Source organism: Haemorhous mexicanus, chromosome 15, assembly GCF_027477595.1.
Source record: "Haemorhous mexicanus isolate bHaeMex1 chromosome 15, bHaeMex1.pri, whole genome shotgun sequence".
NCBI lineage: Eukaryota > Metazoa > Chordata > Aves > Passeriformes > Fringillidae > Haemorhous > Haemorhous mexicanus.
In genome coordinates this window covers 1826936-1851084 of record NC_082355.1, presented here as the reverse complement: position 1 = coordinate 1851084, position 24149 = coordinate 1826936, and the positions used below count along the sequence as shown (strand labels likewise).

The 24149-nt window shown below is 56.7% G+C and overlaps 1 protein-coding gene across 1 annotated transcript; it reads right to left on the bottom strand.

The window, feature by feature from the left end:
- Positions 1-1447: 1447 nt before the first annotated feature.
- SH3TC2 (SH3 domain and tetratricopeptide repeats 2) lies at positions 1448-23246 on the bottom strand. The gene is made up of 19 exons (XM_059860185.1): positions 22368-23246; positions 19893-20293; positions 18286-18417; positions 16602-16706; positions 15678-15805; positions 15149-15254; positions 14715-14858; positions 14412-14613; positions 13862-13935; positions 12938-13133; positions 11803-11939; positions 11351-11392; positions 9377-11083; positions 9101-9281; positions 7563-7713; positions 6979-7101; positions 6392-6542; positions 4924-5120; positions 1448-4684 (listed from the first exon to the last, which is right to left on the bottom strand). The coding sequence occupies exons 2-19, from the start codon at positions 20146-20148 to the stop codon at positions 4493-4495; spliced, it is 4224 nt and encodes a 1407-aa protein (XP_059716168.1). The 5' UTR covers positions 20149-20293; positions 22368-23246; the 3' UTR covers positions 1448-4492.
- Positions 23247-24149: the final 903 nt, after the last annotated feature.

The window sequence follows — 24149 nt, the reverse complement described above, 5'->3', positions numbered from 1 at the left end:
GAGTTTGGTTATGTAAGGATTTATTCTTCCTTCCTCAAAACCCATCTGCTGCTCAGGAGCTCATTTCTGTGTATTCATCCTGATTCCTGGACTGCATTCCAAGAGTCTCCACGGCCAAATGTGGAGTCTTTTTAATTTCCCTCCCCTCTCCTGCAGTGTGACAGGAATTGCTGGCACTTGTGCTGCATCCTACACTTGGCCCCAGTGCTGTGGGGAGAAGAGACTCTTATGCCAGTTTTCCTCCCTGTTTCTTGACAGTTTTCCTGCCTCTTTTTTCCCTCTTTCCTGTCAGTTTTCCTCCCTCTTTCCTCCCAGTTTTCCTGCCTATTTCTTCCCAGTTTTCCTGCCTATTTCCTCTCATTTTTCCTGTCTCTTTTTTCCCTCTTTCCTGTCAGTTTTCCTCCCTCTTTCCTCCCAGTTTTCCTGCCTATTTCTTCCCAGTTTTCCTGCCTCTTTCCTCCCAGTTTTCCTGCCTATTTCCTCTCATTTTTCCTGCTTGTTTCCTGCCTATTTCCTGCCCATTTCCCATCTGTTTCCTCCCAGTTTTCCTGACAGTTTCCTTACCATTTTCCTGCCTATTTCTTCCCAGTTTTCCTGCCTCTTTCCTCCCAGTTTTCCTGCCTCTTTCCACCCAGTTTTCCTCCCTATTTCCTCTCAGTTTTCCTAGCTGTTTCCTGCCTATTTCCTGCCCATTTCCCATCTGTTTCCTCCCAGTTTTCCTGCCTCTTTCCTGCCAGTTTTCCTGCCTTTTTCCTGCCTCTTTCTGCCCGTTTCCCTCTGTGTGGAGCTGTCACTCTTGGCACAGCCCACAGGAGCTCTGAGCAGCATCCCTGGGACCCCCAGCTCACCCTGGCACCTCCTAAGCCAGGACGAGGCAGGAGCAGGGAGCTGTCACCCTCCCCTGGCACTCAGCAGAGTCACATCCTCATGTCCCTGGCACTGGGGTTTCACCAGCTGGATGCTTGGCTTGTGTTTTCTGCCCCATTTTTCCAGTTTGCTCTCCCTGCCCTCTCCATGCCCACAGGGATGCTGTCCCTGGAAATGCCCATCCCAGGTGAGGAGTGCCAGGGACACTCAGGTGACAGCAGAGGTGACAGCTCCAGGAGTGCCCCCTGCCTGATGCCACCTCAGCACAAGGAGTTTCAAATCCCTGCTGGGAATTATTTTTACACCAGTGACTCTATTCCCCAGCCAGAGTCACATCCCTGCTGCTCCTCTGCCCCTTCTGCCCTCCCCCAGGAGCAAGGTGAGCTCTCAGGGCAGGCCCAGCAGCACTGCAGGAATTCCAGGCCTGTTCCAGGTGTTTTCATCCCAACAGACCCCAGATGGAGAGTTTATTCAAGCCCCTGCAGACCCACTTGATGACTCCTGGCTCTGGCTCAGCCTCAGCCCCTGCTCCTCCTCCTCCATACATATTTATGAGCCCAATTATCACTGAACAAGCAGGTTGCTGTGCAAATAAATGATTTTTAATCTAAATTACCCAGTTTACACACTCCCCCCAGCTCTGCTTAGCAGAACAGCTGGTGTTTACCAACTCCTCATTACTGAGCCAGGCAACAGCAGGAGATGCTGCCCAGAGAGGAGCAGCCACCTCTGAGATAAGCTGAGCTCAAGGTCTATCTCTGCCTCAGCCTAGCTGCTCCTCCACGCCAGGTCTCTCATCCAGCCCAGTTAGCACCAGAGTGCCACGAAGGAATGATGAAAAAATGTCTGCTGATAACAAGAGTTATTGTTGGGTGCTGCACTTCTGCAGAAACGAGTCATTTCCACGAAAATCCAAATAAACCCAGCTCTTTGTCCATCCATATCTGCATTTCCATTCATCAGCTTTTCCTTTCTCCCCATTCCACGGGAGGCTCACAGCAGAGCTCAGATGATGCAAGAATTATTCCTGTCGTGGTATTTCCACTGTCCAAGAATGAACATATGGGAGAGAAATCCAGCCCCTCGTTACTCCAGGCCTTAAATGGCCCCCTGAGGCATCAAACAAACACGGGATCACCGTGCCAGGGCTGGGAGTGCTGGTGCCTGGAAGGCCACACTGGGGAAGGGCTGGAGCACCAAATCCAAGGCAGGGATGTCCCCGCAGCTCCCAGCACTCTCTGGAAGCTCTGGGAAGGAAGGTGCTGCTCTGAGCAGCTCGTGCTGCTGCACGTGGCTCCCTCCAGGCCTATTTCCAGCCTGTCTGGCTGCAGGGAGGAAGGAAAACTCCAGGCCTGGGCATGGAACGGGCAGTCACATGTGGCTGGGGCAGGAGTCACGAGCCATGGCACCGCTGGTGTCAGAGGAGATTTGATCCATCCCTTCCCTTTCCCCTATTTCTGCCGTGACGGGGCAGGACGCTGGCAGTCAGTGCTTTCTGCAGGATAATTCCTGTGTTCCCACATTCCTTCTCTTCCCAGAGCCTTCTCCTGGAGCAGCAGCACAGCCCTGGCCAGGCTCTGCAGCCCTCAGGTGCATCCCTCCTGCAGTGTCCCCAGAAAGCCCCAGGAAGGAGGGACAGCTTCCCCATCCTGGGCAGGCTGGAGGACAGGAGCTGCAGGAGCTGAGCCACCACCTGGTGACCTCCTCTGGCACAAAGTCCCCACGTTTCTCTGCTCACAAAACTGGTGGCTGCAGGGATGGAATATCCTCATCTTTCCTTGGCCACTGACCCAGGACTTGGTGCACATGAACAACAGCTTTTAATTTCACTGTATTGTGAATTTTAATTAGCCCTGGCCCCCCTGAGCTCTCATCCCACTCATCACAGCATGTGGGAGCAGGCAGGCAGGTGAGGGACAGGGAAAATGATATTTTAAAGGATGCTACCAAGGAGGAAGACTTTTTCCCCCCACAGGCACCACGAATTTGTTTTGCTGTGATTTAAGGAGGACACATTTGGTTCCAAAGCAGCTCCAGAGTCTCTCTTTAACTCCTGGAGCTCGGCTGAGTCAGGCCAGCTCAGACACCGAGCCTGTGTGTTTAAACAAAGCCCTCAGGGCTCCCAGAGCCATCCCAGCTCCTCTCCAGAGCCTGATTTCCAGCTGTCCATCTTCCTCCTGGCACAAAGGTGTGACACCCTGCTTTTCCCCGCGTGTGAAAAGATCCAGAGGATGTTGAGGGGTTGCAATGGTCCTTATGGACCATCTAGACCAAAAGAAAAAGGAGAACTGACTGAAAAACTGCAGAAAACATCCTGCCCTGGCATGGTGAGCACCAACCAGCTGCACTGAGACCAGGCAGCCCATCAGGTGGGGTGGGCAGGGAGGTTTTGGGGAGCCCTGAGCTGGCTGGATTTCACCCGGGATGGAGATTCCCCTGCTCCGGGCTGGGTGTGAGGCTGCCCGGCAGCAGCACAGCAATGCTCGGTAAACAAGCAGTAAATAATCATTGCCACGGTGACAAACGCCTCGAAGGGACTGCAAGAGGAAGCTGAACTCGGCGTTTGTAGAGAGCAGGGAGGAAATAAATATTCTGTATTTAACAATCCCAGGCAGGGCAGCACGGGCAGGGAGCTGGAGGAACTGGGAGCGGGGTCTGGCTGTGAAGCCCAGATGGCCACTGGTTGCCAAAGCAAAGAGACCAGCTGGGAAAAGCTCTCCTTCTCCCTTGTGCTCCAGCCTGGAGCGAGAGCCGGGCTCGGGCTTTGCAGGGAAGCCGCTCCTGCTGCAAAAATGGGCATTTATTGCTCTCTGCTGGCGAGCCGGGCTGAGCTGCAGAGCTGCGCATCCTCCTGTGCCCGGGAGAGCCGCTCGGGCTGGGAAATCCCTCTGAGGTCGGGAAATCCCTCAAAGGTCATCGAGCCCGACCGTTCCCCCAGCACTAAACCCTGTCCCCAAATGCCACATCCACGTTTTGAAACCTCCAGGGATGGGGACTGCAGCAGCTCCCCGTTCCTGTGCTCCTGCTCTGGAGCCGGGCTGGGGTCAGGGTGGGCTCTGCCTCACCCTGAGCAGGTTTTTCAGCCTCCAGATGAGGCTGGATCAGCCCCTTTATTCCTCCTGGCTTCCCTAATTCTGTCCCTCACTGCCAAAAGCTTTGGTGGTGCTTTTTACTGGAGAGGGGCTTGGCAGAGTTGTCACCACACACCTCGTGGAGCAGATGAGGATAAAAACCGGGTGTAAATAATATTCCAAACATGTTTGGGTCGGGCTGAGCTGCTCCAAGGTGTGGGGCAGCTGTGGGGACAGGCACATGGCAGCACTCCCCAGTCCCCATCCTGGGCAGGGCACTCCTGAGCCCCCCAGGAGCTCAGTCTTGCTGCACCCCCAGCTCCAGCACTGCTACTGGGGCCTCACCCTGCCCTGGCTGTGCCAGCTCTGCTCTGGGAACAGCCCTGCTCCTGAAAAACAAGGGCAGGGTCCCAGGTGCTTGGGAGGAGTAGCCCAAACCCTTCCAGCTCCTCAGGACGTGGTGCAGGATTCTCCTGGGCCGGTCCTGGAGGGCACACAGATCCTGCACGGCGCTGCAGGATGGCTCCACTGGTGTCCCCAGGGTGGCACACGGGTCACACCACGTGGCCACCTTGGCTCAGCCACCGGGGCCGGTCCGTGGCACAGCCTGGGGTGCCCTCAGGTCCCCCTGGGGCTCCGGGGATGGCACCCAGCTTGGCATGGAGCAGGGCCTGCAGCTCCTGGTCTCCCAGCTCGGCGGCTGCAGCCAGGGCCAGCAGGAAGTAGGAGGCTGCATCCTGGTCATCCTGAGCAGAAAACACAGGACAGGAGTTAGGAAGGGGTTTCCCTGGAGCTCACGGGGCAGGAGGGAGCTGGAGCAGAGCCTGGGGGTCCAGGCAGGACCCAGGGCCACCTGATTTCACTGGAATGGTGCTAAGTGCCAGCACTCCTTTCCAAATCACCTTCCCCCCTTCAAAAGCAGATGTGACCCCCACCCTCAGCCCTTAATCCAAGCCACAGCACCACGGGAGGGCTCCTTTCTCACCTTCAGCTTGTGCAGGGCCAGGTTGCCCAGGTGCCAGTAGACCTTGCAGTAGTACAGGGCCTCTGCTGAGCTCTGCAGCACGGGGGGATGCATGGCCAGGGTCTTCAGGTAGCAATCCTCGGCCATCTCGTGCATGTGCAGCAAGTCATAGGCTGTGGCCAGGCGGTGGAAGGCAACCAGCTCCTGCAGCTGATCCCCTGGGAAAGAGAGGGCTGGGATCAACCAGCTCCTGCAGCTGATCCCCTGGGAAAGAGAGGGCTGGGATCAACCAGCTCCTGCCATGGATCCCCTGGGGAAGAGAGGGCTGGGATCAACCAGCTCCTGCAGCTGATCCCCTGGGAAAGAGAGGGATGGGATCAACCAGCTCCTGCAGCTGATCCCCGGGGAAAGAGAGGGATGGGATCAACCAGCTCCTGCAGCTGATCCCCTGGGAAAGAGAGGGCTGGGATCAACCAGCTCCTGCAGCTGATCCCCTGGGAAAGAGAGGGCTGGGATCAACCAGCTCCTGCAGCTGATCCCCTGGGAAAGAGAGGGATGGGATCAACCAGCTCCTGCAGCTGATCCCCTGGGAAAGAGAGGGATGGGATCAACCAGCTCCTGCAGCTGATCCCCGGGGAAAGAGAGGGATGGGATCAACCAGCTCCTGCAGCTGATCCCCTGGGAAAGAGAGGGATGGGATCAACCAGCTCCTGCAGCTGATCCCCTGGGAAAGAGAGGGATGGGATCAACCAGCTCCTGCAGCTGATCCCCTGGGAAAGAGAGGGCTGGGATCAACCAGCTCCTGCAGCTGATCCCCTGGGAAAGAGAGGGATGGGATCAACCAGCTCCTGCCATGGATCCCCTGGGAAAGAGAGGGATGGGATCAACCAGCTCCTGCCATGGATCTCCTGGAAAACTTGCTGATCCAGCTCAATCCATCCCCAGCCCTGCTGAGCCACTCTGGATGCAATTTCTCAGCAGCCTGGGGGCATGGATACCTCTGAGAGAAAACAGAGCCATGGGCAGGGTGGTTGATGCCACAGCTGGACAGATTGGCCCAGGAGTATCATTCAGCCAGGGGACTTTTAGGGATGCTGGAAGGGGCTGTTACAAGCCTGGTCCCATCCCAGACACTTAAGCTGGCATTCTGCCCATCCAAACAATTTCTGTAATGGGAAGGGGTGAAGTTTTTAGCAGAAGTAGGGCAGAGAGGAACTGCTGAGTCCTGTGCTTTTACCAGACATCCTGTGCTCTGGGGTAACAAAAACGCTCTGCTGTCACACAGCTGAAAAAAGAGGAAGTGGCCATAAAAAGCTGTCATGACTTTGGGTAGGAGCAGGTCCAGCAGTGTTAGGAAAAAAGCAGGAGATCCCCTTTTCACATGGATCTTGTTCTCATCCACGAGATTCAGTGGCTCCCCCCAAAGAAATCACCCACTGCCCAGTAACTCCCAGTAACTGCCAGTAACTTTTGGGTGTAAATCACTCACCGACCCTGAGGCTGAGCCTGGCTGCCAGCGTGGCAAACTCCAGAGCCTTCTCATAGCCCTGCAGGCTGATCTGCAGCTCGGCCAGCTTGTTGAACAGCCTCAGCTCTGTCTGGGTGGCCTTGAGTTTCCTGGCCAAGGGCACAGCTCCCCCCTAAGGAGAGAGAATGGTGAGCTCAGGATGTTCCTGGAGGATCAGCACTGCTTGAGAGGCGTGACAGAGCAGCAAGACAGGGACCAAGGCCGGGGATGGGCACTGCAGGGTTAGGTTTTAGTCCCTTGAAAATGAGGTTTAAATCCCAGAGCGTGGCTCTCAAAGCCTGAGCTTCACATCCCTGCCCTTTCTTGGGTGCCTGGAATTCTGACTGGGTGTACCCAGGAGTGACCAGCTCATACTTAACACCGCCAGGATTCGGAATGGAAGGAGCCCATTCCCAATCCCAAATGATCTCTGGGGTTTTTTGCTCCAAGCCTCCTACTCTGGCACCCTTGGGATGACCCCATCCCTCTCCACCCTCCATGCCTGGGGCAAAGCCCCCCCAGCCACCACAGTGGGGACACAGGGACAGAATGCTCAGGGGGCTCCATACCCTGTAAAACTCCACTGCCCGGGCCCTGTCCCGGCTGCCATTGAAGAAGGTGTCACCTGCTTTCTCATAAAGGTCCATGGCCAAGGAGAAGTTGTCCCCTTTCAGAGCAGTCTGGATGGCTGCCTGGAAGGAAAGAGGGGCTGGAGTGACATTTGGAAAGGCAGAGACACTGGTGTGATTAAATAAACCTCAAATTTTAGGAGCTGCTCTTCCACTTTGCAGCTCAGCTGATAAAATAATGCTGGGGATGGAGAGGTGCCAGAAGTCTTCAACTCCAAAGACTTCCCTGGCACTTACCCCTTATTTATGGATATTTCAATGGGAACTGCTCACTTGGCACCTCCAGCTTCTTTTGGCACTCCCACATCACTTTCTGACTCAATGAACTCACTTCTTTTCACCCCAAAATCCTCTAAACTCAGTGGATGGAAAGGAAGAGAGGAAATTCAGTGCCTGAGGGTAAGGCAAGAGCTCCTCCTTCCAGCAGCAGGTTTACAGTGCTCAGAACTTTCCTCTCCAGGTTTCCTAGCCTCAAAAGGCTGTGATGGGAATGCATGGCACAGCTCCAGCCACCTCCCCCATACCTGGAAGTACATTTCCACCAGCTCATCCTCCTGCAGAAGGTAATAGAGTTTTCCTGCCTGCAGCCAGGCCTCTGCTGCCTTTGCAGCCTCCTGGAGGTCAATGAAGATCCTCAGGCTCTGCTTGGTGCAGTCCAGGGATTGTCTCAAAGCCCTGCGATGGCAACAGGCAAAAAGCCACCTCAGAGGAGTCACAGAGCTGTCCCCAGGCCACCTCCCCATGGCACAGACCCCCTGCCCTCTCCTGCTGGAGTTACCAAAGGCTGGGGACGAAAGGACATGGTCAGCTCTGAGCAAGGTGTCCTGGTAGGGTCATGGATGTCTCCATGTGTTAATGCTCAGGTTTAATGGGCATTTGGCCACCTCAGGACAATTCAGGACACCAGTGGTCCCACTCAGGCTGCTCCTCACCCCTGGGTGATTAAGAGGGCTTCATCCAGGTCACCTCCAAACCCAATCTGCCTCCCTAAACCGAGTCCCAAAGTCACTCCCAGCTCCACATGGCAGCTCAGGCAGGGAATGCTTGTACCTACATGTCCCAGACAGCCCCTGGCACCCAAACCCACACCTCTGCCTGGTGTTTGTCCCTTGTAAGATCTCTGGCTACATGTCCAAGCCCCTTTTCAGCCCCTGGTCACTGGAGGACACAGGGCCAGGCATTGGCATGAGCCAGAGGGCTGGACATGGAGTCAGCTGTGGGGAAGGGAGAGCCAGCAGTGTCCAGGGCAGTTTGTTTGCTTGGTGTCTCTCCTGCTGGCAGGCAGGCCCCAGCTGTCCTGGGAGCCCAGGCAATGGGGTGCTTTGTGATCCTAAATAGCACCATTCACATGACAGGCATCTGCTCCCTGAATACCTTCCCCCTGCACTCACTGTGACCTGGCTGGGGAGGTGAACATCCCAGCTGGGGACAGCCCTGCCCGTTTGTCCTTCTGGGACTGGGAGCTGGCTCTCCACTCTTTGATCTGATTGCCTTCAAGGTCTGTGGCCTGTCCCAGCCTCCTCCTCTCCCTCTCCCTCTCCCTCTCCCTCTCCCTCTCCCTCTCCCTCTCCCTCTCCCCTCCTCTCCAGTCCCACACAGTGTTAGGCAGGGATTAAAGGTGAGCTGATACTGGTTTTAAGCACCTCTTGTGGGTCTTTAGGCCCTCCCTGGGGACAATATCACAGCAGATATAGGAAGGGCAGCCTTGGCAGCTGGAGGCTGAAACCAGACTTACTCAAAGAGCAGATAAGGAGCCTGTTCTTGCTGGGGAGTGGTGATTAATCATTGGGATAAGCTTCCAAAGGAAGCAATGAATTCCCTGTCACTCTGCTGAAGGCTGGATGTGTCCTGGCAAACTCTGTTTGGCCACACTCCAGCTCTGTCTGGGACAACGTTTGCCCAGCTCTGGTTGACATTGAGCTGCTCCCTCTCGGAGCACAGTGACAGCTCATAAATCTCAGAACCAGAGCTGTGGGGCAGATGGAGCCACCACCACCCTGCTCGAGGGACACCCCAGAGGAGCCACTGCACTCTGGCAGGATCCCACAGCCCAGGCACTCACTCAGGTGTGCCCAGAGCCTGGTAGAGCTGACTGAGAGCCTGCCTGGCCGTGGCCTCCAGCTCCCTGTCCTGCAGCTGCCGTGCCAGGGATGCCCAGTGCTCATGGTAGGTGATGCAGGCCCGCAGGTCGGGGCACACTCTGCTGTAGAAATGGCACAGACGCTCCGTGACGTGCAGCTGACCTGTGTGGCACAGGGAAAGGGAGAAGGACAGCTCAGGGGACAGCGTTTGGGGACCTGGCGGGGTCGAACACCGCCCGGCTCCCCTCTATACTCACTCCTCAGGTTCTGCCACTTCAGGGCAAACCCCAGCGCCAGTTCATAGCACAGTTTGGCATCTTCCCTCCTCTGCCTGTCCACCATGGCCTGTGCCAGGCACAGCAGCACCTGTGCCAGCTCCGTGTCCAGCTCTCGCTGGCCCTGGAGCTCGGCGTAGAGCCGCACTGCCCACAGCAGGTAGAGCTCGGCCAGCTGGGCCGCCCCGCACGAGAGGCTCAGCTGGCCCAGGTTAGCCAGGGACACGGCCTGGTTCCTCCTGCTCCCCGCCTCCTTGGCCTTGTGCAGGGCCCTCAGGAAGTTCTCTGCGGCCTCCTGGAGGCGGCCCTGGGTGGCGAGGGCCATGGCCAGCAGGTTGTGCACGGCGCCGCGCGGGGTCTCGCAGGCCGCGCCGCGCAGGCAGCGCCGCAGCTGCCGCAGGAGCTGCCCGGCCGGGCCCGGCCGCTGCTGCAGCAGGTACAGCCAGGCCAGGCACAGCGAGGACTCAAAAGCCTCTTCCTCCCCCAGCAGCCTGGCCAGGGCTGCAGCCCTGGCTGCGTAGGGAATGGCCCCATCCAGCAGCCCGTGCTGGAGGTACGTCCTGGCCAGGATGGCACAGAGCGTCCTCTGCATGGGCACGGCCCTGCTCTCGCAGCAGAACTGCAGAGCCTGCCTGAGGTACAGACAAGCCACTGCTGGGATGCTGCTCCTGTCCAGCTGCTGCCTCCCCAGGAGCTTGGAAGCATTTTGGAGGATGAAGCCTGCTCGCCAGATGGGGGTCGGTGTCCCCTTGGTGCTGCTGGGCACAAAGGACCTGACGGAGGCCAGCGCGATGTTCGGCAGGCACTTCTTGTCGTAGAGGTAGCCCAAGGTGGCAGCGGCATCCAGGGGCCCAGCACGGCTGCCTGGGCTGAGCCAGGTGGTGCTGAGACACTGGAGATGCTCCAAAAAGGGCAGCACCTCCTCGGTCCTGCCCAGTTGCAGGAAGAGCTTGACAATGAGGAAGCAGATCCGGGCCTCCAGCGGGGCGTTGCCCACGGCGATGGATTCCCTCAGGATGTAGGTGAGGAGCTCCAGCTCGTTCTCTGAGCTGAAGGAGCGGCCAGGCAGGCACACGAGCAGGGTCACCGTCTTCCCCAGCAGGGAGGAGAACTTGTGCTTCATGTTCTGCTTCAGGTAGATGGAGGCGAGGCTCCCGTGCAGTGCTGCCAGCAGGGGCAGGTCCCCAAAGCCCCTGTCCAGGACACTCATGGCTTCCTCAAAGTACACCCGGGCCTGGGAGAACTTGACCTTTTTGATGCAGAGCTTACCCAAGAGGAAACAGAGCCTGACGTGAGCCCAAACTGAGCGAGTCCTCTTGGCCCAGTTCCGGGAAGTCTCGAGGTACAGGACCAGTTCATCCTCATCAGAGAAGCCATAAAAAGTGGAGTGGAGAAAGGAAAAGCTGAGATCATAAAAGCTTTGAAAGCTGGGCACAAAACTGTCTTGGTTGAGGAAGGTCAATATGGGGTCAAAGACATCAGCATCCTCCATGTGGCCAGCGTTGAGGTCGATGAAGAATTTGGGATAATCCAAGTCATCCAGCTTCTCCAGGAGAACATCTTCCAGTGTGGCAGGACCTGTTTCACTGCCTGGGCTGGACTGCTCTGAGGTGCTGCTTGTAGCCCAGTCATTGATTTCCTCCCAAGACTGGAGCACCTGGATTTCTTTACTGCCATGAAGAGCAGCCTCTGGAAGGGACAGGGAAACCACAGTGGGATCAGGAAGAAATTCTTCCCTGTGGCTGCCCCACCCCTGGAAGTGTCCAAGGGCAGGTTGGACAGGGCTTGGAGAAACCTGGGATGGTGGAAGGTGTCCCTGACCGTGGCAGAGGGTGGGGCAGGATGACCTTGAAGGTTTCTCCCAACCCAAACCATTCTCTGATGTTTCCTCCTGTCCAAATTCACCCTCAGAAGCCATCACCAAAGCCTCCCCCTCTGCCTCCTCCTCATACTCACCTGGTGGCACTTGTGGGAACACGGCTGTGGGTTCAAACCCAGCTGTACAAAGAGACAAACAGAAAACAAAACCCCAAATCCTTGGTCAGTGTCAATGTGCAGAAATCAGCTGAAGTCCCAAAGCCACCCAGCCAGAACAGAGAAAGTGAGAACCCCCCAGAAACCCCAGCCCTGGTCCTGCAGGCCAGGCTCAGTGGAGAGCAGCATCTGCCAGGGTGAATCCCAGCTCAGGAGCTGCCCTGGCAGCAGAGAAGGGCCCTACAGACTCCAGTATGGCAGGGTCACCTCCTGAGGACACCTCCGCCCTCTGTCACCATGCTGAGCACAGGTTTGTGCTGCCTCCACCCCAGAAGTTGCCACCACTGCACCCCCATGGTTCTGGGGCTCTCCAGGCCCTGCCCAGCTCTCCCTGGGGATGCAGGGACTGGGATATGAGGGGAGGGGACACTCACCCAGCCTGTACACAGAGGTGATGTCAGTGTGTGCCAGGTCCCCCAGGAGGGTGGCAAAGTGCTGCTCGTCACCATTGCAGGGGATGTGCAGCACTGGGGACTTCTCCTCTTCACTCAGGAACACAAAGCCCTTTCCCCTGGGGTGGGGCAGGAGAAAAGAGTCAGCGTGTGCCCAGCCCCTGACACTGCAGCTGGCCTGTGGGGTGGGATGGGATGGGATGGGATGGGGTGGGATGGGATGGGATGGGATGGGATGGGATGGGATGGGATGGGATGGGATGGGATGGGATGGGATGGGATGGGATGGGATGGGATGGGATGGGAGGGGAAGTTTTCCCATCCCTTCTCTTCCACCACAGAAGTTGTGTTGCAGATGAACACAGGGTTCTGGACACCTTCCCCATCCAGGTTCTCCATGAAGGAACAGAAAGGCACCAGAGGAAAGGACCTGTTGGTCTGGTTTGGAATCCAGAAGCCACAGAACACCACCTGATCTGCTCTGTCCCTTCTGCAGTGTCAGAGGAAAGTGCTACAACTCACCTGGAGTGACTCTGAGAGGGGAAAGCCCAGCAGACCCTGGTTAAAACCTTGTCCTCTACACACACTCTTGGAGAAGCCTTTTGGGATGGGCATCGAGTGGAAGCCACCACCAGAGACAGCTGCTGAGTCAGGGTGGGATTTACCACCCTCCCTCCCTGGACAGCTCTCACTGGGTCCTTGGGAGGGTGTGGAATTCTGCTCTGTGCCAGTGGCCTCCACACCCAGGGCAGGAGGAAGGAGAGCAGGATTTCTTTCCTGGGCAGGGAATGCTCTCCCCACCCTTGCCAGGCTCCCAGCCCCTCAGAGCTACAAACTGAAGATATTTCTAGGACAAACTGGGAAACCACCTTGCAGGAAGCCAGATTAGCCCAGGGCTGGATCTGTTCCTCTCCAAGAACCACCTGAGGCAGGTGAAATGCAATTTCTTTGTCAGCGCTGCAGCAGAGCCTGGCCAACGCTTCTGCTCACACCTCAAACCCACCCTCTGTGAAGGTCCTGCAAAGGAAATCACCTGCCCTAGGCTCCCACACAGCCCTGAGGTGAGATTTGGAGCCTCCCCTCCCTTTTGACCAGAATTTAATTTGAATAAACTCACAGAGGTTCGCAAGCCTCGGGATTTACGTGTCGGGTGGGAACGAAGCCAATGCTCCTGGTGCTGAGGGATTTGCCCACAAACCAGGGCAGCCCAGGGATGAAGAATCCAATGATTTCTATGGGGTCTCCTTTGGAGAAGCTCAGCTCATCCCACGCTGCTCCTCTGTGGTCCTTGGTGGCGATGCACCTGCCTCTGACTGGGAAACCAAGGCAAAAAAGGGAATTTCAGTGGGATCCCTGCTAAAACCTCCTCACTGGAAGAGACCTGGGCAGGGAGAGGCCATGATTCCAGCTGCAGAAGGCTGCCCCTCTCTCCCCTAAGATTTGTTGTGATCTTGGGCCCAGCTCTATGCCATTTCTCCTTGAGAAGAGGGTTATAATCCAAAATAAAAGAGGGTTGGATAAACTCCACCCCTCTTGAGCTGCAGCCTGGAAGGTGACTGGAAATATGGATTTTCACAGACACTGTCCTATCTTATCTTTGCCAGGAGTGAAATCCAGTGCAAATGTCCATCCCTACATGACAATGTCCCAGCTGCAGGGACATCCTGTGTCCAGCTTGCTCTGAACTGGACTGGACTGGGGTTAAGGGCTGGGTGGAGGGCACAGGTTTCATGTCAGCACAAGGGGAACCTCATGGTTTGAAACCTCACCCCTGAAAGAATGAAAAAACCATAAAACTGAAGTAGGACAGGGAAAAGCCAGCGGCAGGAGGGTGTCACCAGCAGCTCTCTGCTCTCTGTGTCCCTCAGAACACGGTTTGCAAGTTCTGATCTGCATTCCAGAGAGTCCAGAGATGCAGCATTCCCTCAGAGCCCCTGTGGTGGGGTCAGTCCCAGAAGAACAGATGGATTTGCAGCCATTTGTGGCCAAACCCAGGTTCTGTGCACAGCCTGGGACAGTGCCTTGCCCAGGTGTCACTCACCAATGGCCCAAGATCTCGTCCCGCTGATCTCCTGGGAGAGGCCAAAGCTCACTGCATAATTCCTCAGGAACCACCTGCAAGGCAAAAGGGACCTCAGTGGTCCTCGTGAGCACTGCTCAGGGCAGCCCAAGGATGGTGTCACACCACAGGGGAGGAGCAGGATAAATCTGCCATCTTTAGGAAAGGTTTCTCCAAGTAAAAAGCTCAGCCAGGTGACAAATGTTAAGTCCCACTTTGGCTGGCATTGCCTGAATTTTTTCTGCCACTTCTTCATCTGTTAATCAGAGATAACCTCATGTGTGACCTCAATCAATATCTTACAAAAACCACATCTGAAGTAGGAGCATGTCCTTGCTGTGTCCCATTGACAGAGAATGCATTGATTCCAGTCTTTATGCCTAATGTGGATCCTCCTGGAAATATCCTCACGGCATTGTGAGGCTCTTGCCCTTTGCCAGAGGCAGGAGGAGTTTCCCAGCCAGCCTGGGTGCCAGCCATGCACCAGGATCAGGAAAGAATCCTGGTTTGAGCTCTTTCATTCACCACTTACTGGTAAAAGGGGTGAGGTATTGGTTCCAGAGCAGTCACGGGCACCACGCCTCTCTGCCCCGTCAGCAGGGACATCCCTTCCCATTTGGAATCCTGTCCAGCACTCTTCACATGGATCAGCTCGTTCCTGCAGAGCTGCAGACCCTCCTCTCCCTCCTGCTCCAACCTGCGGATGCCCGGCACTGCCCTGCAGAAAAAGTTCCCTGCAGAGAGAGAGTCAGAGGTGGGGTCAGTGCACCAGGGGCTCCAGCACAGCCCTGCTGGAGGATTTCCAGGAATTCCCCCATGTGCATTCCCATCACACCTTCCTGGAGGAGCAGATCCATGTAGATGGTGGCCAGGTGCTCCTCATCCACGGTGACCCTGAGCTCTGTGTCCTCCACCAGGGCACAGTCCAGCCAGAACTCCTGGGCAAAGAGCAGCTGCTCCAGGCAGGTCCCCACGTACCCTGAGAAGCCAAGAGGGGCATCAGGATCAGCACCTCCTTCTCTGGGCAGCAGGAAGGGTCTTGGGGAATTCCAAATGTCAGGCAAAAGCTTCTAATTTTGTCTCCAAAATTTCCCAAAAGGAATCCCCCAATTCTCACTGACCCAAACAGAGATTTCATAAACAACAGACTGCAAAGTTTTCTAATTCATTTCTCACTGCCCACCCTGAACATTGCAGTTCTGTAGTGTCAGGCAATGCCTTCTCCAAAAACCCTCCTCACACTGTCTGTTTAGACCTTGGGAACATTACCTAAAGTCAGATAGGTGGAAAACTTCCAGACTTCCTCCAGGGTTTTGAAGGTGAGGAGGAAGCGATCCTCGTGTGCCTGCGTGCAGACCAGCCTGGCTGACAGCTCCTGCACAGGGGAGACAAAGCAGCATCAAGGGACACTCCTGGAGCCTTGAAATCCAGCAGGGAAGGAGAGTTCAGTCCAGGCATCCTCTCTGTAGCTGGGATTTGTTTATATAAAACCCAGTCTGAGAACTCTGTGCCCGTCCAGAGCTGTCCTCTCCAGTAGGGACATGGATTTGGTGATCCCAGCCCTGTGAATTCCTGGCTATTTAGGCTCAGATCCCCCAAAACAACACAAGGCTCAGCTTTGCCTCTCACTTGCCATCAGTTCATCTTCCCCATCATTCCAGTCCCCTCCAGAGCCCCCTGGAGGGGACTGGAATGATGGGGAAGATGAACTTGGAGGAACTCTTCAGCTGGGTTTGGCACCCCAGCACACCTCCCACCATTCCAGGAGCATGCCAGGATGCTGGCACGGGGTTTGTACCTTGAAGAGGGCACAGACACTTCTGTCATCGCTCTCCAGAGCCCAGAGCTTCCTCCTGGCAGCCTCCTGGAGCTGGGCATTGCGGCGCCGGCAGGAGCGGCTCTCCACGGAGAAGGAGAGCGAGAGCTCTTGGAAGGGAAAAGAGGAGGATGGAAGGGGAGGAGGAGCTCTGTGGCACCCAGAGCCACCCCTGCCACGCTGCCAGGGCCACCAGAGCCTCCAGCTGTGGATTTCTCTGGGGCTGGATTGAAGGCACTTGAGGCAGTAGTTCACGTTGGGACTCAGGTGTTTGTTATTTATCAGTAAAACAGTCTCACTGCTGTGAGCTCTGCAACCTTTCATTAGAAGGCACAAAATGGCCAACAATCTCTTGGTACAAGGGCTTTTAAGACTAAACTGTCCAATTAAGAGCTGACACCTGGATTATTTTCCCTTTTAACCCAATAACTGATCCCACAGAGCCCGCAATGGGGACTTTCCTGCCCAATTACAGAATGCCACCCAAAACCATGGAGAAGGAGGAAGAAGAAGCATGAAGAAGAAACTCAGGACCACACCCTGTGCCCTCCATCTTGCTTCCATCCACAACACACTAAAAATCCCAAACCCTCAATTTCTCACCCAGTGACACACCTGCACTGCTCTCTACAATCTATGGCACACTTTTGTGGGTTCCGGTCTATCTTGAAGTCTGGGAAACTTTCTCCATGAATGAGGGTCAGAGTCAGAGCTGCCCTGGGGGTCAGGGCCCCCCAGAGCAGACAGAGAAATATTCCCTGTGGTGCCCTGGGTTTGCACATCCAGCCTGGCTGTGATGCTCACACAGCCCAAGCCCAGCCCGTCCTCATCCCTCAGGCACCAAGGTGAGACCCGAGGCACTGTGGGGAGCCAGGAAATCTGTGCGGTGCCCCAGGAGCTCCTTACCTGGGGGAAAGCTGTCCCTGAGAGCCAGCAGCACCACCGGGGGCTCTGGGGAGCCGTGTCCTGCCTCGGGAGCGGGGCTGCTCCGCCCTGTCAGCCCAGCCTTGCCTGGAGAGGAGGGGAAGAGCAGAGCTGCTGGGAAATGATGTGCCAGAGCTCTGGGATGTCCTGCCTCAGCTGAGAGCTCCTGGGAGCACAGCCCTGCACATCTGGCTGGGGACTGTGTGACTCTGGAACCACCCTGAAGTCATGCTCAGTGTTTGAGAGATCCGTGGGATTGATGGGGTCCAACTCCCTCATTCCTTTGATGTTGGGCTTTTTTCCCAGTGCTGGAGTGGCTCTGGAGTGAGGGGATTCCCCTCCTTTCTCCTGGCCAGAGCCTCAAATGAGCAGATCTGTTAAAAGGGTGATTCCCCAAGAGAGATTTTTTTGGAGGAGGCCTCAACTCCCCAGCACAGGAGAGCCAAGGCCTTGCAAAACTCTTGGTTCAAAAATTTGAAAATCAAAATGAGATTTTTTCCCTTGCTTGCTCTGCTGGGTATCCAAAATGCCAGCAGCATTCTCCCTGATCCACACATCATCAGCCATTGCCATAAAGGATTCAGGGCCTGCTATGGGAGCTGCTAATTATGTTAATGAAAGCTGAGGCACACACAACTCCAGCCCTGCTCTTCCACAGCTGCACTGGCAGCCGAGGGATAACCAGATTAAACCCCAATTTTTGTCAGTAATCAGACAGGATTTGTAAGATAAACATGTACCTGGAGATGTGGAGCTGGAATGAGCAGCAGCTTTTTAAAGTAATTTCTTTGACCAGAATTCTGCTCTACAGTTCTTTTCACTGAGCTTTGCCAGCCACTCAAATTAACTGGTAATTGCATGCAGAAATAGAATTCTTATTTAAAGAAATAGAATTCTCATGTAGAGCTAGCAAGTATAAAAGAACAGCCCAAGGCTGGACAAGCCATGAATAAGTTTTGCTTTGAAAGAAAAGGGTCTACATTGAACAAAGTCTCAACATTTCATGTGGCAGCTCCGTCCCCTCCACATGAGGAAATGGAGAAGGGGAAGTGAAGGGCGGCAGAGGCAGAACTAAATCTGAGCTGGCTCCTGCCATTGCTGCACTCCTCACTGCCCTCCTCCCCTCTCTGTGCCCGCAGAGCCTGGGGATGGGTACCTGGTGCCATTCCCTGGGGGTGGGGTTGGGTACCTGGTACCATTCCCTGGGGATGGGGATGGGTACCTGGTGCCATTCCTTGGGGATGGGGATGGGGATGGGTACCTGGTACCATTCCCTGGGGATGGGGATGGGTACCTGGTACCATTCCCTGGGGATGGGGATGGGTACCTGGTGCCATTCCTTGGGGATGGGGATGGGGTTGGGTACCTGATGCCATTCCCTAGGGATGTGTCCCTGGTGCCATTCCCTGGGGATGGGGTTGGGTACCTGATACCATTCCCTAGGGATGTGTCCCTGGTGCCATTCCCTGGGGATGGGAATGTGTCCCTGGTACCATTCCCTGGGGATGGGGATGTGTCCCTGGTGCCATTCCCTGGGGATGGGGATGTGTCCCTGGTGCCATTCCCTAGGGATGGGGATGGGTCCCTGGTGCCATTCCCTAGGGATGTGTCCCTGATGCCATGTCCTGGGGATGGGTACCTGGTGCCATGCCCTGTGGTTGGGTACCTGATGCCATGTCCTGGGGATGTGTCCCTGGTGCCATGCTCGTGTCCCTCCACCATTGTCCCCGGCGGTGCAGGCGGTCCCCGCGGGGCAGGAGCTCGGGAGGGCGGGGCCAGCAGGACTCACACTCCTCACCTGGGGAACACGGAGCGGGGGCAGAGGCGTCCGCATCCCTGGCAGAATCCTCCCAGCCTGAGAGGTGTCCCTGGCATGTGCCACAGGAGGTGGCAGGTGGGACACTGCTCGTGCCACCTCTGCCAGCAGCAGGACAGAGCCCGTCCATGGGTCCCCGGAGCCAGGGCTCGCTCTGGCTGCTCTCACGGGTTCAGTGTTTATTTTCATTTGAGCCAGGCTCAGAAACGGAACTGGGAGCTTTTTTTTTCAAGAGACCAATTGAAACTGCAGCTGGGGAGTTGTTCCCAGCCGTGCCAGTGACTCACTGACCTCCTCAGTGCCAAAATATTTTGTACCAGTGGGCAGCAAACAGCCCCAGCCCCAGCCAGGTCCCAGCACTCAGGGCTGCACTCCTGGCTCCAGGGCTGGGTGCTCAGGGCACCTCCTGGCCCTGGCTCTGCCGGGCTACACGTGGCTGGTCCTGAGCCATGTCCCTCCTCCAGCTCCTGGGACACCCTGGAACAGGAATGGTGCCCTGGGGGACGCCAGCACCCCAAGGGCTGTGCTTGGAGGGCGCCTGGGCAGGGAAGGGAAACACCAACAGCATGGGAATAAACCAGCCCCAGAGCCACCCTGTCCCCTCCCTGGCAAAAACACCCTACACTCCCCACATGCCCCAATCCAAGAGGAGAGAGTGCCAGGAGCCATCCCAGAGGAAATGGCCCGAGGTGCCAGTGCTCAGTGCCAGGGTGTCCCCAAGGCTCCCAGCCCGTGGAAGGAGCTCTGCAGCCCCACAACACCTTACCTGTGCATCCCAGCGCCAGGTCCTGGTGCCAGGGGGTCCCCAGGCAGCAGCCCATGTGTGCAGTGACACCAGCAGTGGGCTGGCAGAGGGCTGGCAGAGGGCTGGCAGGGGCAGGGCTGCTCGCTGCCCGCCCGGCACCGCGGCTGGGCACGGCCACAATGCACAATGTCCCCTTTGAGCGGGCACTGCCACCGCGGGGGCGGCGGGCACGGGCTCAGGGGAGGGCTTGGGAGGGAGTCACTGCAGCAGTGAGCTTTGAAAGGCCTTTAAGGGCACCAGGTCTGGCCACACACCTGCCAAGGGCACCACTAAACCGTGTCCCTAAGTGCCACATCGATGTCCTTTAAATGGGGACTCCACCACGTCCTGGATGGGCTGTGCCAGTGCTTGCCAAGCCTTTCCATGGAGAAATTCTTCCTGATACCAAACCCAAACCCTCCCTGGAGCAATTTGGGACCATTTCCTCTCCGCCTGTCCCTGTTCCCTGGGAGCAGCCCCCTGGCTGTCCCCTCCTGGCAGGGAGCTGTGCAGAGCCACACGGGCCCCCTGAGCCTCCTTTGCTGCTCTCTGCCTCCAGGAGGGCAGTGCCCATCCCACATGGCACATTCCTGCCATTCCTCCTCTGCTCTGCCAAGCCTGCCCCAGCTCCCAGCTGATCTCCCCCAGCTGCAGAGGCAGAGCTGTTCCTCACCTGCAGGGATGTCCAGCTGGGGCCCATCCAGCCTCCTCCATCTGGGGCTGGCTGTGATCCTGCACCTCCTCCCTGCCCCATGCTTCTCCTGTGTCACCGTGGGGGCAGCTGGCAGCACCACGGGCATCTCTGCCAGCTGCATCCAGGTGAGTTCTGCAGCCCAGGCACTGTGGGCACCCCGGGGGCAGCGCTGTCCAAACCCCACATCCAACAGCAGCAGGAACGGGCTGGCTGCCCTGCAGGATCCCTTGGGCATCCCAGGATGAGGGTGAGCCTCATTCCCTCCTCACTCACATCCTCAGAGCTTCCCAGCCCTCAGGGTTGGGATTTGGGGTGGCTGGGAGGGCTCACTGGGCTGTGAGGGGTCTGCAGAGCATCTTTGGGCAACAGCAACACAGCCCCTGCAAAATAAAACCCAAAGGGGTTTAGGGAGAGAACTTGCAGGCTGGGAGGGGTTTTAGGGATGGGTTTTTACTCCAGCAACCAGGCAGAGCCACCACTGCAGGGATTTATGTGCTGGGGGTGCTCCAGGAGCATTGCTGGCTCTCCCAGGCTGCATCCCAGGCCCTGGCAGTGCCTTGAACTTCTCCAGAGTTCAAGAGAATACTTGAACTACTCCAGGGAATAATTAATCCAGGGAGTGATTGAGGCCAGGCTGGATGAAGCTCTGAGCACACTGGTGCAGTTGAAGGTGTTCCTGCCACAAACAGAGGTAAATTTTAAAGTCCTTTTTAACCCAAACCTGATGGTCTTTATGATTCCATGATCCAGAGAGGGAATTTCTCAGCAGACAGATTCCCATGCCTGGCACAACTGCAGTGCCCCTAAAGCAAAGCCTGAGGAGGACCTGGCTGTGGGAATGGCAGGATGGAACCCACCTGGCACGGGGCTGGCACCTTCCACATGAAAGGGAAGCCAGACCAAAGCTCTGCAGGGAGGGCTGCACCGAGAGGGGCTCAGGGCACACTGTCAGAGCAGGCTGCAGGAGTGGGGACTCCTCATCCAGATCCCCAAATGCTGGGCTGGTCTGGAGAAGGGAGCATCCCCTCCATCCTCCTGCTGAGCCCCAGGGCTTTGCACCCAGAGCTGTGGGGCTGCAGGAAGGGCAGTGCTGGGTTGGCCAGCGCTGCTCCCTCTGGGCAAAGGCAGAGCCTGGTCCCTGCTCACCAACCCTGGGAAGCTGCAAAGCTAAAACCTCCCCAGCTGACCCAGGTGCAGGAATCAGAGGGGGAATGCAGCCTGCCTGTGCTCAGAGCTCACAGATGGAATTCTGTGATGATCCAGGCACACTTTACACAAGAGGTGTTGCTGCTTTGGGCCCATGCTGTCCAAGTGCTCAGAGCTCGAGCAGGGCAGTGTCTATAAACAAAGCTTTTTGCTTTCCTCATAATGTTCTTGCTTTTAGCAGTTCCTGCTCACCAATTAGCATAAATTTCTTCTACAAAGGGGAATTTTTTTTTTAATCAACAAAATGGATGTTTTAATTTTTTAATGTCTTCCTTTGTTGTTGTGAAATATCTTTTTGTTTTTAAGTCTACCTGACAACTTAGCAACCAAACTCATCCCTGTACAAGCAAAGGTGTCACCTCCTGTTTGACCTGACCTGGAATTTGCCTTTTGGCCAGCGAGCTGAAAACCTCTCACTCCACTTCCTACCCTTCTGCTTCCCAACAAATCCTAATATCTCCCCTGGAGAGCCCCCATTGCTGCTGCAGCCTGGCCTCCCTGGAAAAGCCAGGGATAAGTTTGGAATATTTCCTGGGATCTCAGCCTGTTCCAGAGGGGGTTCTCTGCCTGTGCCTGCTCTCCAGGGGCTCTGCAATCCCAGGGCCAGCCACGCTCCCCTGCCCTGCAGGAATGGGTGAGAGTGGCTCTGCAGGCACCCTCGGCTCGGGGACAGAGCTGCCACAAGCCCCAGAGCTCTGCAGGGCTGACACCCAGACCTGGCACGAAACCCCCTGTCCCAAACCCATTTCTCCTGTCAGTTCCCAAAGCACCCAAACCCTCCTGTCCCTCCCTCCGTGCCCATCCCTGAGCCCCTGGTCCCAAAGCACCCAAACCCTCCTGTCCCTCCCTCCGTGCCCATCCCTGAGCCCCTGGTCCCAAAGCACCCAAACCTCCTGTCCCTCCCTCCGTGCCCATCCCTGAGCCCCTGGTCCCAAAGCACCCAAACCCTCCTATCCCTCCCTCCGTGCCCATCCCTGAGCCCCTGGTCCCAAAGCACCCAAACCCTCCTGTCCCTCCCTCCGTGCCCATCCCTGAGCCCCTGGTCCCAAAGCACCCAAACCCTCCTGTCCCTCCCTCCGTGCCCATCCCTGAGCCCCTGAGCCAGGCAGCGCCAAAGCCCCCAACTCCAGCCGGGAATTCCAGAGGTGCTGGATCGCTCCAGCCACCGGCACCAGCTCCCGGCTGGGTTTGCCCAGCTGGGCCAAAGGGCAGGGGACAGTCCCGGGGACACACAGCGGCTCCACTGACCTGCTCCCAGCTCCGCTTCCCTCCCAGAGAGCTCCCGCATCCAATTCCAACCTCTCCGAGCCCCGAGGGAGCGCTGCGCTGCCGGGATGGAGCTGCCAGGGCTGCGGACGTGTTTGCGAGCGTGCCCAGCGCTGCCACTCCCTCACACGAGGGGAGGAATTCCTTCCAAGAGCTCCTTATCATCCTGGGAACCTCCGCTTCCCAGCAGAGGTCAATGAGTTACCCAGGGCTGGGTTATAAACACGGCACCGCGGCTCCCGCAATTCCCAGGCGCCTCCTTCGCCCGGCTGGGCAGGAAACAATTCCAGGGAGGCTCCATGGGCACCCTGTGCCCTCCCGAGCTCGGGGGTCTCCCCTCCCTGGCAGGAGCAGCCTCTCCCGGCCTCACCTGTGTCCTGCTGGCAGTCCTTGGGGCTGTGCAGCAGCAGAATCCCGGGAGAGGCATTCCCTCTGGAATCCCAGCTCCGACCCCCCCTTCTTCCCTGGCAAAATGCAAATACAGGCGCACAGAACAAGAGATCTGTGGACCCAGCAGTATTTGTGCTAAAGTCCGAGGCAGAAGGAATCACGGGGAGGTTTTTCCTCTTGGAAGCGATGAAACAGTTAACAGGGAGCTTTCCCGAAGTGGAAACGATGAAACAGTTAACACCGAGCTTTCCCGACGTTTCTGCTCCTTCTGAAGTCGGCCTTTCCTTGGCAGGTTCAAAACCGAAGCCTCGTGGCTTTTCGGCTTGTTATTTCACACTGAACCTGAAAGCAGAGGAAGTCAGCCCAGAGCCAGCTTCGCTGGAGGAAAAAGCAAACAAAAAAAGATGAAAGGTTTTGTTTGAGGCCAAAGAAACTCTTGGTTCATGGTTTGATCCTCTGGTACCCACTTGGGTGTGAGATGGAGCAGAGCTTTCCTTCCCTCCCTCAGAAATCCCAGTGGGGGAGGGCTGGGCCGCTGGCAGGAGCACAGGGGACAATTCCTCGGGGACATTTCCTCATTCCAGAGCTCTGCCGTTGCTGTCACCCTGTGCAAATGGGCACAGAGCAGCGATAAGCACCTGCCCCCTCCAGGTTCTCCAGGAATCCAGGACTCCTCGGGCTGCTCACCTGGAGAACCTGCCTCCAGGAGCTCCATGTCCCTCATGTCCCTTCATCCCAAGGCAGGGTGGCCTTGGGACAGCATTTTCCCAGGTTTTTTGGCAGCTGGGGCACTGGGGAAGGGGGGGTTCATGCGTGGCTGAGGACACACAGAAATCTCAAGGCTTTCACAGCCAAACTGGTGTGGCCAGTCCCTGAGTGCAGCCAGACTGGCCTGGCTTTCAGATTGTTCTCCTCATGGATTGCCCTCCCTCAGGAATTTTCTTCCACCTCCAAGCCCTTTCTGAATTCTCTCGACACAAGGCAATCCAAAGCTGCTGCTGCTGCCCTGGGAATTCTGCTCCATCCCACAGCTAAAGGGTTAAGAGGGCTCTGGGGCTGAACTGAGCTGAACTCAGCGCTTCGTGTTCAGAAATGCTGAGTCCTGCTCCTCTTGCATTGTTTTCAGCCAGGGGAGGAAATGAACCCTCCTGGAAAACTGCAAAACTGGAAAATGGCAAAACTGGGAAAGTGGAAAATGGGAAAACTGGCTCTGTGTGTGTGTTGGATGGATCCGTGTGGGTCTGGAGCCTTTGGCACACCAGAGCTGGGATTTGAGGTCTCCTCCCTGGCACTGGGGTGGGAATCCCAGGAACCCTCCCTGCTCCTGTCACCACCACTGCAGGGCAGCAGCTCAGTGCCACCAGCCAGGGCAGC

Coding starts and splice junctions, on each gene's coding strand:
- SH3TC2 (XM_059860185.1), bottom strand. CDS start 20,148: ATGCCCAAGGGATCCTGCAGGGCAGCCAGCCCGTTCCTGCTGCTGTTG. Junction 13,134..13,861: donor GACGAGATCTTGGGCCATTG/GTGAGTGACACC, acceptor TTGGTTTCCCAG/TCAGAGGCAGGTGCATCGCC. Junction 9,282..9,376: donor GAAGTGGCAGAACCTGAGGA/GTGAGTATAGAG, acceptor TGTGCCACACAG/GTCAGCTGCACGTCACGGAG.